Below are 16,505 nucleotides of genomic sequence, written 5' to 3' on the forward strand. Positions count from 1 at the left end.
GGAACAGGATTGGGAGTAGGTGCCGGATGCTGATGGGGCAGCAGGGTTTAGTGAGCAGGAAGAGCCTGTGACAGAGAGCAGTTCAGACTCTGAGGCTGAAGCAGAGGAGGGGAGGGGGCAAGAGGCTGATGAAGAATCCAGGGAGTCTGCCTCTCCTGCTGCAAAAACATGCAGAATAATGAGGAGAGCAGAACACAGGCCAGACGTGTACAGAAGCAGTTTGAGACTGCTTGGGAAACATCCAGGAGAGGAGGAGCCTTAGAAAGGGTGGAAGGCAGGGACCTTCAGTCCTGGCAACTGCTCCAAAGAGACAAGACTTACTGGGAAGTGTTGCTGTGTTCTATGCAGTTTCCTTGAATAAAGAGTTAACTTCACTGGCCACGGAGACCTGCATTCTCTGTGCTGGCCTGTGTCTGACTCCGATGAGTCTACTTGGTGCAGGTGGAGGGTGGGGAGAAGCTCCCTTGTGCTCTTGGCAAGGAGATGTATCGATTCCCCTGTCCCTTTGCCAGTGGAACCTGCGTGCCTTGCCTGGCTGCCCTGAGCAGTGGAGGAGTGGCCCAGGGAGCATGCACACTCCCAGCCACTCTAAGCCAGAGTACAGAAGCACCATTTTTGCACACACACCCTGGATCCGGGCCCTTGGCTAGTCTTGCCAACTCCTAAGTACAACCCTGCAGCCAGTAAGGAACGAAGTTAAAGAAGAAGGAGGGAAGGGAAATGAAAGGAATTTTCGTCTCCTTCCTTATTGCCACTGCCTTCTGATACTCACTCAGGGGATGATTCTGGAGTAAGACTGGACATTTCTTCTGGTGTAGGAACTGCAGGGCGAGGAGGAGAAACATGAAATGTAAAACAGGAGTGAGTGTGACCTCCTTCCCACCCACTCCAGTGCTTCAAAGCAAAGCTGCACTTGCTGCTGGATGTTGAGGGCAAAAGCAGGGATGGCTAGGACTTCCACACAGTCTTGCTTGGGCAAGAGCTGTAGCTCAGTGGTAGAGCATCTGCTTTGCATGCAGGAGGTCTTGGGTTCAATCCCTGGAATCTCCAGGGAGGGCCAGGAGAGTCTCCCTGCCCAAAATCCTGGAGAGATACTGCCAGTCAGTGTAGGCAGTAAAGCTAGGGGGAATCAGTGTTCTGAGTCAGTATGAGGCAACTTCCCAGGTTCCTATTTCACATGTTTCCATCCCTCTCTTACATTTGTCTGACATATAATTTATACCATGGATGGCAAATCTCCACCCTACAGGCCAACCTTGGCTTGCCATGGATTCCAATTTAGCCCAAGAAGCTGTTTTCTCCCCAAAACTGCACCCACCTATCAATCAGGTGACATCATCCCAAGAGGCGGATGACATCAGCTGATGGTTGGGGACTTCATCCTGCCTGGTTCTGCTGCGCAAGCTAGCTTCCCCTGGAATCATAGATCCCTGACTTCGTTAAGACATCTGTGGTCCTGCCCGCCTGTCAAAGTTGGCCCATTGGGTGGAGAGATAAAGATCTGGTTTGCTGGACCACAGAGGTTCAGCTTCATGTAAACAATTTGTTGCGCAACGGCATTATGCAAACTCCCGTTTCATTCATACGTGCGCGCCATTTTGAATGCTCTCTGAGCTCTTTCCCTTTCATTCTCGATCGTCCCCAGTCATAGGCACACATCGGTCCTGATGCAGCTGTACCCTCTGAAGGCTCCTCTGCCTACCAGAATTCACTGCTCTTGCACATGCACAGGAAAGTGCTTTAGATGCTCACACAGAACATCTCACACACCGCCTTACAGGGGGCAAAGTTGCCATGCGTTAAGGATGGGTCACTCACAATCCCTCTTTCAACCCTGCTTTTATACCAAGGGTGCCTTGATTTGTCTTTGGCACACACAAACGCTACACCCGCATGTGCCTGTGCACGCACCCTCCCCAGCAGGGGGCGGAACTGCCCACTCACCTTGTAGTTTCCGGCGGTGAAAGCGCGGGGAGCCCAGGAAGCTGTTCTTGATGGAGTTCAGGCGGGTCTTCCAGGCCACGCCCGCCACGCCTGGGCTGCTGGGCGGCGTCCCTCCGGGGGTGCCGCTGGGGCTCTCTTTGGGCGTGTGCACAGGGGTGCCGAGCGGAGTGGGGAGGGGGCTTCCCCGAGGGGAGGGGTGGGGGGTGACCTGCAGCACAGATTTGGGTGGGGGTTTAGTAGAAGGGAAAAAGCAGCGGGGAGAGGAGGGCGGGTGAGGGGGCGGAGAGTTGGGGGGCAAGGGGAAAGGGGCGGAGCGCCGGCTCTGCAGGGCCCGCTCCCCTGCCGGGCTGCCCTTGGCCGGAAGCGTCTGAGTCTTCGCAGGGGCCGGGGGAGGCGATGGGAGGGAGAAGCTGAAGATGGGGCTCTGGGTGTGGGGAGAAGTGGGGGGGGGGAGGAAGAAAGGTGAGGAGGGGAGAGCCGTGAGATGGGGGGTGAGTAATGGCAGGTGACAGCCCCACAAGCCTGCTCCCAAAGAGAGTCTCGCTCTGTGGCCCAGACAGAACTCAGGGGCGTGACAAATGGCCTGATTTCGTAAGGATCTGCCTGCTCCACGGCAAGCCTACCCTGCATTCTTGGGGGGATATCGGTGGCGCCCAAAGACTACGTGTCCCCCTCCAGCCAGCCTGCACTGCAGCAAACCTGACATCCACTACTCCACCTCCCCTCCATCGCTTCTCCACGGGGCTTTTTTTTTATATTATGTCCTCCTCTGCCTGTCTGCCTCCCGGGGAGACCAGCCCTCTGCTTCCTCCTCCCGCAAACAGCCACCCTTTCCTACAGAGCAGCTGCTCCAAGCCCGAAAGTGGCCTTCCACAACCTGGTGCCCTCCAGGTGTTGTTGAACTCCGGCTTCCATCATCCCTGACCACTGGCCAAGCTGGCTGGGACTGATGAGAGAGCCAGAACTGGCCTGCATCATCATCAACCTTCATCTTCATTTATTTATCTGCTGCTTAAGACCCAGGCGGCTCCTAAGCAGCTTACAAAACATATATAACCCCATTTGCAGAATGGTTAGAATGCAGCATAATTTTTAAAACACACAAGTAAAATACAGCATAGAACAATCCCATTAAAACGTTAAAATATAAATGTGCATGATTGTTTTAACAGAGGAATCCCTTTAAAGCAGCCTGGCAGTTGAAACAGGAGACCCAAGAGATCAAGGGAATGTCTGCATCAGCTGGAAGGCACCAGGGGAAGGCTGCCCTGCCCCTTTCTCACAGGGAACCTGCGCTAGAGGCAGTCAAACCCTAAACAGCCAGCCTACTGCAAAGATAAGCTTCCTCTTCTAAGGGTTTCTTCCCCCATGTGCTTCTGTGCACCTTTACTAACTTTGTGACAGGCTGCAGTTCAAGGGCTGAGGTCTTCGCTGGCATGGAGGTGTCGTGCTGATCAAAGCTGCACCAGCTCGATTTCTGCCTCCTGTGCAGCTAGTAGCAACAAAGAACCTACCTCTAAACAATAAAGGGCTTTGCCTACTTCCACAACAGCCAACATGCTGCACTGCCAAATGCTTCCTAGCCTACAGCTTGTTGCTACTTTTAGCCAAACCAGGGGTCTGCAACCTTTAAGACAAAAAGAGCCACTTGGACCCGTTTCCAAAGAAAAAAAAACACTGGGAGCCGCAAAACCATTGCGACATTTAAAAAAAAAATATCTCCGGAGCCGCGATCTGACAGCGGGCGGGAAGGTGATGTCGGGACGGTGCGTGACTAACGCACGCACAGCCCCCATGCGACGTCACAGCCAGTACAGCGCCCGCCACAGTGGGGAGTGTCGGGGCGCACAATGCACCTCCTCCCCTCGCTAGTATCCGCCCCGGAGCTGCGGCAAAGGTGTAAAAGAGCCACATGCAGCTCCGGAGCCGCGGGTTGCAGACCCCTGAGCCAAACCAACCATGGCATGAAGCACACAGAGCAGAACCTCTTACGAATGCCTCCGTTTACTAAATTTCAGGCACAGAGCTCCCTGCCCTGCTCTTCTGGGGCTGCTGTTTGTTACCCCAGGAGAAAAACTGCAATTAGCAGCAAAGGCAAATAATAGCTGCATGCAGGGGAGCGGGGAGATTTAGATCAGGGCTGTGGGGGGAGCAAAGAGTTAAATCCCTTCTTTCCCATACCATGATCCCGATCTTGATTCCCCCCCCTCCCCCACCAGCTTCTATTGAGAAACCAAGCACACACATGGGCAGATCATGTGCTTAATGCCATGCCTAGTTTGGCCCTTTGCCTTCCCTTTGATCACTTCAAACTGGTTTCTTCCCCTTGTTTCAAACTTTCCAGATCTAGTTGTGGACCTGCCCACATTTTCAAGGCACCCCATCTCAAACTCTTATTCCCACAGAACCTTGAGCCCCATCCCTTTCACCGAACCCAACCTGCATATACACCATACATTTAAAGCACATAGCTTCCCCCCCCCCAAATCCTGGGAACTGTAACTTACTCCTCGCAGAGCTACGATTCCCAGCACCCTTAATGGACTGCAGTTTCCAAGATTCTGCAAGGGTGTGTGGGTGTGCTTTAAATGTGTGGTGTGTACACAGCCTCAGACCTCTCGCTCTGACATTCCTCATCAAAGTCTACACACATGTCTTCTCTCCTTTTCTCTTTAAGGTAATTACCATATTTCACTGACAGAAGCCAGGCATGTTTGAAAGCTAGGTACCAGGTGGTAATTCAACAGGTGCAGCTTTCTCCTGGCATGGGGATGCAATAAGGGGGGGAGAGGGGTGCATGGGGGAGTGAGATGCACTTGGCTAATTTTCTGCCTGCTGTGTATGCAAGCCCCACTGTCAGGAGAACCAGCGATTGACTGAGCACCTCTTCCCTCCCCTCACCAACTTGAACTGAGTGCAAGATGAGATGTGAATGAGGCTGCTGGATCTGCAGATCTGTTTCCAAATCCCAGTCCCTCCAAAACCCACTCCCTCCCTTCCCTATGCCCCACAACACCTTTGCCCACCACCCAATCTTCTGCCCCTTTCCCTTCCCCAACTCTGTAATTTCTCCAATATCTCAGGTACTCACCCTGGGGCTACTGAGGGGACTGGAGGATAAGCCAGTGGAGGCACCACTTACAGATCGAGACCTGTTGGTTGGGGAGAAAGCCATATTGAGGGTTAGTACCGTCTTGGGGGTCAGATGAGACACACAGGAAAAAAGCAGGAGGAGATACACAAAATTGTTTTTGCAGAAACAGCAGCAAGGGGAGCAAAGCACTGTGTTTCTGTGCAGTTTTCAACACAACCAGCAGGGGCAGCAAAGATCAACAATGCACAAGGGCAATTCTAACAACTGAAGAATGGGACATGAAAGTGTTAATTCTAGATTTTAGAATGTTTTATCGTTTTACTGTTGTTAGCCACTCTGAGCCTGGCTTCGGCTGGGGAGGGCGGGATATAAATAAAATGTGTTTATTTATTTATTTATATTTATATTTATATATTTATTATTATTATTATTATTATTATTATTATTATTATTATTATTATTATTATTATTATTAAACAAACTCTGTGTTTGCCTCCTTGGCAGAAACTATGTATTAAAAATGAAATGTTAACACAAAGAGCCAAAATAACTGCTCTACATGCAACTACCAGCAAGAGACAGCAAAGTTTTGCTAGTCCAGTAAACATACATTGAATTCCTCCTGCAGCCACTGGATGGCAACCAAACGTTAAAATATTTGCACTTCCCAGTTCCAGGAGCAGAGGAAGCACACACACAAAAAGGCAATGGCGCCTCCTAATGCCAGGCTGCGGAAGCGTCGCTACTAAACACATACTCACCGCTGGCTATGTTGTGCCATCTCTATGGCCCGTCGGGCCGGAACAGGAGAACCGCCATCGGTGACGCTCAGAACTTCCATGGACTTCCGCTCAGGTCGGCGCTTCCCGTGTCGGTTCAGCATGGGCGAGTCGACTCGCTTCCGAGGAGGGTCTAGAATAAATGGGGGGGGGGGGAGAGACAGTACTTCAGTACTCGAGAGGAAGAGAGCCACATTTCCAAATACTCTGATGCCACCTCCCTCTCCCTCACTCTCTCTCTCTTAGAATCATACAACTGTGGAACTGGAAGGGACCCCGAGGGTCATCCAGTCCAATCCCTTGCAATGCAGGAATCTCAACTAAAGCACCCAGGGCAGGTGGCCATCCAACCTCTGCTTTCTCAAACACACACACTGCTTTCACTGGGCCAGGCACAGTAATTTATTGGGCGAGGGGGTAATGGTGATGAGAAATGCAGTTCTCAGGGCACCAACAGAAGTCTGCAATGCATTCAATGACGGGATGCAGAAAAATCCAGCTCTCGCTTAGATGTGGCGGCAACAGTGGGATACTTGTAGGAGAATGTCTTCAAGGACTGTACCCTAGAGTAGTTTAGAGCAGGTGTCGGGAACCTTTGGCCAACCAGATGTTGCTGGACTACAGTGATACCTCAGGTTACATATGCTTCAGGTTACAGACTCTGCTAACCCAGAAATAGTACTTCGGGTTAAGAACTTTGCTTTAGGATGAGAACAGAAATCACGTGGCGGCAGAGGGAGACCCCATTAGCTAAAGTGGTACCTCAGGTTAAGAACAGTTTCAGGTTAAGAACGGACCTCCAGAACGAATTAAGTTCTTAACCCGAGGTACCACTGTACAGCTCCCATCAGCCTGAGCAAGCAGGGCCAATGAGTAGGGAGGTGGGAGCTGTAGGTCAGCACCATCCGGAGGGCCAAAGGTTCTTCACACCCAGTTGCATAGGTGACAACACCTGTTTGTTGCCTTTCAGATCTTTTCAGGTTCCCCAACACAGGCAAAATCCCCAAATGAGACATGGAAAGAGGGAGGGCGTCCTTGGAGGTTGCCTATCAACCCAGCAGCATTTTCTCAAGGGCCGTTGTTAAGAAGGGGGCTCCAGGGTGTTCCGAAAATGTCTTTTGGATCCTCCGGCAGAACTGTGTCTGCTGGCATCTCCCTGGTATTCCTGGGAACAAGCCTCCCACTCCCGCACCCTGACGGGTGTCGGGAACAGGCTCCCTGACATCTCACCAACATCGTTGCGCGGAGGCAGATCCTCATCCTCGCAGCTGGGATATCTCTCTTTGCGGTCAAGGAGCAGATAATAGATCATTTTCTCCTGGTTCTCCCTGAAGTGGAGAGGGGGACAGATTGAGGGAGCAGGGTCAGGATGCAGCCAGCAGCTTCCTCCCCACAAACCCAAATATTTATGCTTAACACTCCCCCTCCCTGCTGCTTCCTGATTCTTCTGTTTTTCAGCAATGCTTTTGCCAAGAACCAAATCTCAGCCCTCCTTCACCTCTCGTAGAACACACCCATGCCAAAAACCTATGGGCAGTTTGAGCCAGTGTGCAAAAGTTGTTGCAACTTCTCTCAAAGAACTATGGGAACTGTAGTTTTGCAGGAGTGTTGAGACTTCTCTGTGAAAACAATCCTAGCTTCAGGAACTTCCAGAAAACCTATTCATTCAGCATTCACCCTGATTTGTTTGCAGGGAGGTTAGATAACGTTGCATCAAAGCAGGTGGTGCTCCACCTTTATTGTTTATGTTTGATAAAAAAAAGTTCTAAAGCACCAATAAACTATTCGTTAGAAAAGCAAGTGTTACTCCACATTGTCTAAGGCCTTTTCCTGTCACTTTCCTTCTTGCAGAAAGTCCAGTCTTTGTGGGAAGTGGGTTTGTTGCTCAGAATGTCCCAATCAACTACAATTACGCAAACCTGAATTTGCCTGCAAATGATGGAATCTCACCCCCAAACAGCAGCTGTCTGGAAGCCCACTTCCTCCTATAGCTCCCAATTCCTAGCAGGGAACCTAAGCTGCCTACAAACCATTTTACACACCAGTCATAAGCTCTGAAGCACATGAGACCACCATCTTGCTGAGGCAAAGCAGGTCTGGCTTTTGGTCAGTGCCTGGATAGCTGACTCTCTGGGAAACACACGTATCTCACCTTGGGTTCCAAGGAGGAAGGAAAGGTGAGATACAATAAAAAAATATATAAAACCTCCCCCAAAGCATTCCTCCACTAGTTCAGTGCATCCCCACAGTGCATTGTGCAAAACGTTAGACAGGCTCTCCTTCTCCATCCCAGCCACCTGCCCTAATCTCTCACCCCTCGGTCTGCAGCTCCTGCTTCAACTTATTCTTGTCGCGGAAACAGCCAAGGGAGTGCATGCTCTCCAGCACGTCGGGGTCCAGCTCGCTGACTGACTGAATCCGCCGGATGGCCACCTTCCTAGGAATTGGCTGCTCTGGCTCTGGCTCATTCTTACCTCCCCTGGAAGAAAAGAAGCACAGATCACGTAAGAGGAAAGTAAGGCTGGCTAAAGGCGACTATCAACCTCAGGTTGGCAAATGCTAGCCAGCCTGGCTTTATATTTTCACAGTACATGTCAAATTTTGAGGTTGGGTTTAGGGTTGTCGCTTTTCTTTCCCCCATGCAATTTTTTTACAAATTTATGTATGTATAACAATTAATACTGTATGTATAACAAAGCATGGCTTTTGTCATGATCTAGGGTCCAGAAAAGAACCTATTTATTACGTGCCTATGGAAATACTGTTTCAGGATTCTATTTTGCATCAGCATTTTAGTATTGTTGTAACAGCTTATAGCCAAAAATAAATAAAACAAACGCACTATAATGAATATGACTTTCACTTTTCTGGCACTCATGGATACAAAGCTACGTCTGGACACATTTAAGCTGGAAGCTCAGACATCAATGAGATGGATCTAGGGCAGGGTTCCCCAAACTTGGGTCTCCAGCTGTTTCTGGACTAAAATCCCCATCATCCCTGACTAGGTAGGGATGGTGGGAGTTGTAGTCTGAAAACAGCTGCAGACCCAAGTTTGGAAACCCCTGATCTGGAGGAAGGGTCACAGTTGCCAGGGATGTATTTGACTGAGAAACTATTTATAGTCTGCCCATTTCCTGGGTTCAGTTTCTCCATGTGCCTCCCACCTCACACACACATATCTCCACCCAGCAAAGCCAGAAAATATTGGGACTTGGTGGGAATCAAAGAGAAGGATCTGGAGGTACTCACAAGAACCATGGGTGCTTCTGGATCTGTTCCAGCTAAAGTCGCCACATGGAGGGGGGGAAACAACAACATTAGAAACTTTTTCTCCCTAAATCATCTATAAATGCAATCCTCTACAAGTCTACTCAAAAGAAAGCCTCACTGAGGTTGGCGAGGCTTAGTCCCAGGAAAGTGGATGTCGGAACTGAAGAGCTCCCCATCCAAAACTATGTCATTGCTTCGCTTCCAACTAAGGGTGGGCAAATCTACCAGTTTTTGGTTTCTGATTTGTCCAGTCTTAAGTCCACTCCCCACATTTCTGCATCACTTTGCAGGGAGGGGGCAATTTAAAAACCCTCATGAAAACTCATCAGCATTTTAATGGTTAGATGGGAGGTTCCCTGCTCTTGATGGAGTCGCACTCCCTCTGAAGAAGCAGGAATGCAGCCTGGGGGTACTCCTGGATCCTTTGCTGTTGCTCGAGACTCAGGTGGCCTCAGTAGCACAGAGTGCCTTCCATCAGCTTCAGGTGGTGGCCCAGCTGTGTCCCTATCTGGACAGGGATAACCTACCTTCTGTCATCTATGCTCTGGTAACCTCCAGGTTAGATTACTGCAGAGCGTTATCTGTAGGGCTTAGAAACTTCAGATGGTGCAGAATTTGGCCACCAGGTTGCTCACCGTGGCAACATAGTTTAAGCATATAACACCAATCCTAGCCCAACTGCACTGGCTGCCAATTAGTTTCCAGTTCTTATTTTTATTATGTATTTTGTTTTCTCATGTTGTGAACCGCCCTACGATCTTCGGACGAAGTGGGTATACAAGTTTGAATAATAATGATAATAATAATAATTTATCCTATTATCTACATTTTTGCAAAGCATATTTTCTCTAGTACTTATATTTTCCCTAATATAATGCAATTTGTATGACACACACACACACACGGATAGTTATACAGTGGTGCCTCGCAAGACGAAATTAATTCGTTCCGCAAGTTTATTCTTCTTGCGAGTTTTTCGTCTTGCGAAGCACAGTTTCCCATAGGAATGCATTGAAAATCAATTAATGCGTTCCTAGGGAAACCGCTTGCCAGGCTGGCGGTGCGGAGAAGGGCTTTTCTCCCCACCGCAAGCCTTCAGGACAGGTACGGGAACAGAGGGGAAGGCGCGCAGCGCTTTCCCTCTGTTCCCGGGGCTTGCGTGGGAGGAGGGTTTTTCCTCCCCACCGCCAACATTCAGAACAGCATTCTGAATGTTGGCGGTGGGAAGGAAAACCCTCCTCCCACCCCAAGTCTTCAGGAAAGCCATCCGAAGCCGGGCGGCGGGAGAAGGTGTCCCCGCCCCCCCCGCCCGGCATCGGAGCTTCGTTCCGATGGCGGGCGGCGGGAGAACGCGTCCCCGCCCCCCCGCCCGGCATCGGAGCTTCGTACCGATGGCGGGCGGCGGGAGGAGGTGTCCCCGCCCCCCCGCCCGGCATCGGAGCTTCGTTCCGATGGCGGGCGGCGGGAGAACGCGTTCCCGCCCCCCCCCGCCCGGCATCGGAGCTTCGTTCTGATGGCGGGCGGCGGGAGGAGGTGTCCCCGCCCCCCCGCCCGGCATCGGAGCTTCGTTCCGATGGCGGGCGGCGGGAGAACGCGTCCCCGCCCCCCCGTCCGGCATCGGAGCTTCGTTCTGATGGCGGGCGGCGGGAGGAGGTGTCCCCGCCCCCCCGCCCGGCATCGGAGCTTCGTTCTGATGGCGGGCGGCGGGAGAACGCGTTCCCGCCCCCCCCCGCCCGGCATCGGAGCTTTGTTCCGATGGCGGGTGGCGGGAGGAGGTGTCCCCGCCCCCCCGCCCGGCATCAGAGCTTCGTTCCGATGGCGGGCGGCGGGAGAACGCGTTCCCGCCCCCCCCCCCCGCCCGGCATTGGAGCTTTGTTCCGATGGCGGGTGGCGGGAGGAGGTGTCCCCGCCCCCCCGCCCGGCATCGGAGCTTCGTTCCGATGGCGGGCGGCGGGAGAACGCGTTCCCACCCCCCCCCCGCCCGGCATCGGAGCTTCGTTCTGATGGCGGGCGGCGGGAGGAGGTCCGAGGACAGTGGGGAAGACACGCTGCGCTTCCCCGCTGTCCCGGAGATTTCCCTATGGGCTTTCGTCTTGCGAAGCAAGCCCATAGGGAAAATCGTCTTGCGAAGCAACTCGCAAACGGAAAACCCTTTCGTCTAGCGGGTTTTCCGTCTTGCGAGGCGTTCGTCTTGCGGGGTACCACTGTACCTCTATATGTCTACTTCTTTTTGTTTCATTTTGTCTCCATTGTTTTCTGTGTAATTTGTTTGCACAAATGTGTAATTCTGTGAAGTTTGTTTGGAAAAACTGAAGTAATGTGTACAAGAATACATGAAAAGTGTGCCTTAGAAAAAGCATTTTTTGGTAAATATTTTTTCAACTACAATTCTGTAAATTTTAAATATATTTGTAAATGTTTATACACATCTTACATTAATATATCCATTTTCCAAATACATTACTCAGCTGCATGAGTGCACTGCAAAATTCAGAGAATTGTGAATTTCAAAAAGATGGCTGTCTCTTGGTTCATACATTGTTTTGGAAAATGCAGATCAGGTGAACTCGCCTTTAAAGGAAAAACGAATCGAATGTCTTCTCCTAACCCTACTTTAACAGCGTTTGCACCGCCGGGATTACTCACACTGAGTCTTTTCTCGGGCTCCACCTCAATCATGCCCCGCAGGAGGTTCTGGCAGTCGGGCGGGATGAAGTGGGGCATATGGAAGATCCCCCGCTTCACCTTCTCAAGCAGCTGGCGTAGGTTGTCGTCATCAAAGGGTAGCGCTCCCTGCAGGACAAAGGGCGAGAGAACCGACCCCAAAATGAAAGCTCACACAGATTTTTCAGTATTGAGATTTCAAATGCAGAATGGAGGGAGGGGTGGCGTTTAAATTCGAGTTCTATTTTTTTTTTATAAATATTTTTTATTGCTTTGTTTTCCAAGGTCAAAATACATCATGAATAATCCAACAAAAGCTGTTTTACAGAAAGAAAAAAGAGAACAGACAGAAACAGAAGAAAAATTCATTTTTCCAAATCTTTTTTCATTATCCTCTGGACTTCCCCACCTCTTCCGTCCCTGTGTTTTTTAGAATAAAGTTAAATAGCAAATTATTACCTTGTTTCGTGTGTTTTTGTATTTACATCTAATTAATTACTTTAAAATTTAAACTTTTCTCAATCATAACTCAGTCACAATCATATCCAAATTTCAATATTGAAGCATGTTTTTCTCAGAACTTAGCAAATTCTCAACATTCAAATATCTTATAATGTTTTTGTAAATAGTCTTTAAATTTTCTCCAATCCTCTTCCACTGCCTCTTCTCCCAGATCTCGAATTCTGCCGGTCATTTCAGCCAGTTCCATATAGTCCATCAGTTGCGTATGCCACTCTTCCAGTGTGGGTAACTCCTGTGCCTTCCAGTATTTAGCTAAGAGGATTCTTGCTGCTGTAGTTGCATATAAAAAGAAAGTTCTATCTTTCTTTAACACTCTCTGGCCCACAATGCCCAGGAGGAAGGCCTCTGGTTTCTTCTGAAAGGTATACCTAAATACCTTTTTCAATTCGTTGTAAATCATTTCCCAAAAGGCCCTCACCCTCGGGCATGTCCACCAGAGGTGAAAGAACGTTCCTTCAGCCTCTTTGCATTTCCAACATTTATTATCGGACAAATGGTATATCTTTGCAAGTTTGACTGGGGTCATGTACCACCTGTACATCATTTTCATAATGTTTTCTTTTAAGGCACTACATGCCGTAAATTTCATACCGGTGGTCCATAACCTTTCCCAGTCTTCAAACATAATGTTGTATCCAATATCTTGTGCCCATTTTATCATGGCTGATTTAACTAACTCATCTTGAGTGTTCCATTTAAGCAACAAGTTGTACATTCTTGAAAGCACTTTCGTCTTAGGTTCAAGTAGTTCTGACTCTAATTTTGATTTTTCCACCTGGAAGCCAATTTTTTTATCTTTTTTAAAGATCTCTAGAATTTGGGCATAATGAAACCAGTCTCGCACCTTTCCTTTCAATTTTTCAAAACTCTGCAGCCTCCAAGTGTCACCTACTTTTTCTATTATTTCGCAATATTTTGCCCAGCCACCCCCCATATTGAGTATTTTTATGGCCTTAGCCTCCATCGGTGATAGCCACCTCGGAGTCTTGTTTTCGAATAAGTCCTTGTATTTAATCCAGACATTAAACAGAGATTTCCTTACAATATGGTTTTTAAATAGCTTGTGAAGCTTTACCTTGTCGTACCACAAATATGCATGCCACCCAAAAGCATTGTTAAACCCTTCCAGATCTAGGACATCAGTGTTTTCTAACAGAAACCAGTCTTTCATCCAGCAGAAGGATGCAGCTTCATAATACAGCCTTAGGTCCGGCAGGGCAAATCCCCCTCTTTCCTTTGCATCAGTTAATATTTTGAATTTTATTCGGGGCTTTTTGCCCTGCCAGACAAACTTCATAATGTCCCTCTGCCACTTTCCAAAACATTCCACTCTGTCCACGATCTGGAGGGCCTGAAACAAAAACAGCATTCTTGGCAATACATTCATCTTAACTGCTGCAATTCTTCCCAACAAGGAAAGTTTCAATCTTGACCAAGTATCTAAATCTTTCTTAATTTCAGACCAACACTTTTCATAATTGTCTTTGAACAAGTTCAAATTTTTCCCAGTCAGATTAACCCCCAGGTATTTCACCTTTTTAACCACATTTAATTCAGTTTCCTTCTGAAACCCATCTATTTCTGAAGGTGTCAAGTTTTTTGCCAAAACCTTGGTTTTTTGTTTATTTAACTTGAATCCCGCCACCCGACCAAACTCAGATATTAATTCCAAGGCTCTTTTTGTGCTAGACACTGGCTCCTGTAATGTCAATACCAAATCGTCCGCGAAGGCCTTCAATTTATATTGTTTTCCTCCGACCTGTATTCCTTCTACCTGCTGGTCCCTTCTAATCAAATTCAGCAAAACCTCCAGGACCGAGATAAATAGCAAGGGTGATAGGGGGCACCCCTGTCGTGTTCCTTTTTCAATTTTGAACTCTTCTGACACCACGTTATTTACTATCAATTTAGCTTTTTGTTCTGAATAGATTGCTTCAATACCATTTTGAAACGCCCTTCCCACTCCCATCCCTTCTAAATTTTTCTTCATAAATTTCCAAGATATGTTGTCAAAGGCCTTCTCCGCGTCGATGAATATCAACGCTGCTTTTGTATTTAGATTTGTCTGTAGTAGTTCCAAAACATCGACGATGTTTCTAGTATTATCAGACAAATGCCTGCCGGGGAGAAAGCCTGCTTGATCTTTATGAATTACTTCGCTTAAAACTTTTTTCAGTCTGTTTGCCAAAATGTCAGTAAAAATTTTATAATCCACATTTAGGAGTGAGATGGGGCGATAGTTCTTAAGTTGAGTCTTTTCAGATTCCAATTTTGGTATCAACGTGATGAATGCCTCTTTCCACGAATCTGGTGCTCCCTTCCCTTCCATAATTTGATTGCATACCTCCATTAATGGATGGATCAGATATTCCTTCAGTGTCTTGTAGTATTTGGAGGTAAGTCCATCTGGGCCCGGAGATTTGCCTAGTTGCATATTCTGAATGGCTCTTTCGATTTCCTGTTCTGTTATTTTGTAAATTCGAGTTCTAGATGTTGGGCACTTATTGCCACCTGTCCCTTCCAGGAGAGGTTCTTCAGGCACCCTTGCTTTTGACTTGTAGATCTTGAAGATCTTTTTACACTGGCAGGCCTTTGTAACCATTTCATTTTTATTTTTTGGATTAGCTAATGGTCACCTCTATTGTTTTCAATGGTTGTTTTATGTTTCAGTGTTGTGCTCCATTCTGATACTTTGTGATGTGGCAGCACAGAAATGTGTTTGCAAATAAATAAAACACATGCAACTCAGAGATGGGAGACCTGTGGCTTTCCGGATGTTGTTGGACTATAACTCCCATCATCTCTGACCATCGGTCGTGCCAGCTGGGACTGATGGGAGATGAAGTCCAACAATACCTGGAGGTATTCACATCAGTGAACTTCAGTCCATCATGTCCATCAGTTTCAACAGGTCTGCTCTGAGTAGGACCAGCATTGGACATAGGTTGCTCTGAGCAACCTTGGAACACCTTTGCCACAGCGTGGACAACATGGTGGGGGGTGGCGGGGGGTGTTAAATAGCCCGGCAATTTACTGGGGAGCAGCCTTACCACCAGCAGGGCAAAGAGGATGACTCCGCAACTCCACATGTCAGCGCGACGTCCATCGTATTTCTCCCCCTAAGGAGCGAAGAGCAGAGAGATTTGGTGGGGTTGGCAACTCGGGAGGGCAGGGGAAGGACAGAGAAAGCTTGGCTGGGAATGAATGACAGACAATAAAGAAATCAGAGTGGAGAGTGGAAGGCTCGCCCAAGTGTTAAGAACAGGCGGGAAGGGGGTATATCTCTACAAGGATGAGAGAACCTTGTCTCTCGCCACCTGCCCCAACTCCTCCTGCCCTCGCTTGGTCCATTACTCAGCAAGCTCTATTGTCTCCTGGCTCCAGTCTATGGCCATCAAGAAGGGATCAAAATTTCCCCATCTTCCAGGACCGGTTGATGTTCCCCTTCCCCAATATCTTCCACAAGCAGTAGTGGCTGCTGCAGTGGAGCAGAGCCACCCTCTCAACATTGGCTTTGCTGCAGCTTATGCAGACAGGGCTGGCATGAGCTGGTGGCACAGCTGGGCTGTGTGAATGACACGCCGGCAGAGCCAATCGGGCACTCCCACCAGTGTCTCTCTGCAGCCCTGACCTTGCAGCCGCCCTGACCCAGCCTTGTCCAGGTGAGCTGCACCAGGAGGGCGACTCTGCCCCCCCCCCAAACCATCTGCCACTGTTCACAAGTGGGTGGTGCTGGGGGAAGGAATTCAGCAGATATCCTCCAGGTCACTGAATTTAAATTTCAGATCTAGCGGCTCTGGAATGAGGATTATGGTGCTTTAAGAGAGTTGAAGTTTTTCTGAAGAAGCTACCATATTGTACAGAGCAAGGCCTTACTAAAGCAGGGATGGGGAACCTATGGACCTCTATTGTGGGACTACAGATCCCATCAGCCCTGGTCAGCTGGATGGGGCTGATGGGAGTTGGAGTCCAACCGTGTCTGGAGGCAGGTCGCAGGTTCCCCTTCCCAGTCATAAAGGGTGTGAGGGATGAGAGACAAGCAACTACCAGTCTCCTCCAAAAACACCTTCCCCTGTCCAACCCCACATATAATTAGAGCAGTCGCCAAGTTAAAAAAGGAAAGGTACATTTATCATATGAATTGTAGTTGATTAATCAATTAATTAATCACTTAAATCTACACAAATGTGGATATAAGTGGGGGGAATCGTTCTACAAAATGGCATACT

General features: G+C 48.8%; 1 protein-coding gene across 6 annotated transcripts in view; it reads right to left on the reverse strand.

The window, feature by feature from the left end:
* BRSK1 (BR serine/threonine kinase 1) overlaps positions 1-16,505 on the reverse strand; it is a 61,949-nt gene that overhangs the window by 7,223 nt on the left and 38,221 nt on the right. For all 6 annotated transcript variants that reach the window (XM_028702049.2, XM_077917094.1, XM_077917093.1 and 3 more), the window contains 9 exons: positions 15,327-15,395; positions 11,737-11,883; positions 9,070-9,101; positions 8,132-8,296; positions 7,048-7,145; positions 5,800-5,950; positions 5,036-5,096; positions 1,945-2,152; positions 773-821 (listed from right to left, as the gene is read on the reverse strand). In XM_028702049.2, coding sequence (XP_028557882.2) covers positions 773-821; positions 1,945-2,152; positions 5,036-5,096; positions 5,800-5,950; positions 7,048-7,145; positions 8,132-8,296; positions 9,070-9,101; positions 11,737-11,883; positions 15,327-15,395 — 980 coding nt within the window. The remainder of the gene's footprint in view (positions 1-772; positions 822-1,944; positions 2,153-5,035; positions 5,097-5,799; positions 5,951-7,047; positions 7,146-8,131; positions 8,297-9,069; positions 9,102-11,736; positions 11,884-15,326; positions 15,396-16,505) is intronic.

The sequence above is a fragment of the Podarcis muralis genome, chromosome 13 (genome assembly GCF_964188315.1).
Source record: "Podarcis muralis chromosome 13, rPodMur119.hap1.1, whole genome shotgun sequence".
NCBI lineage: Eukaryota > Metazoa > Chordata > Lepidosauria > Squamata > Lacertidae > Podarcis > Podarcis muralis.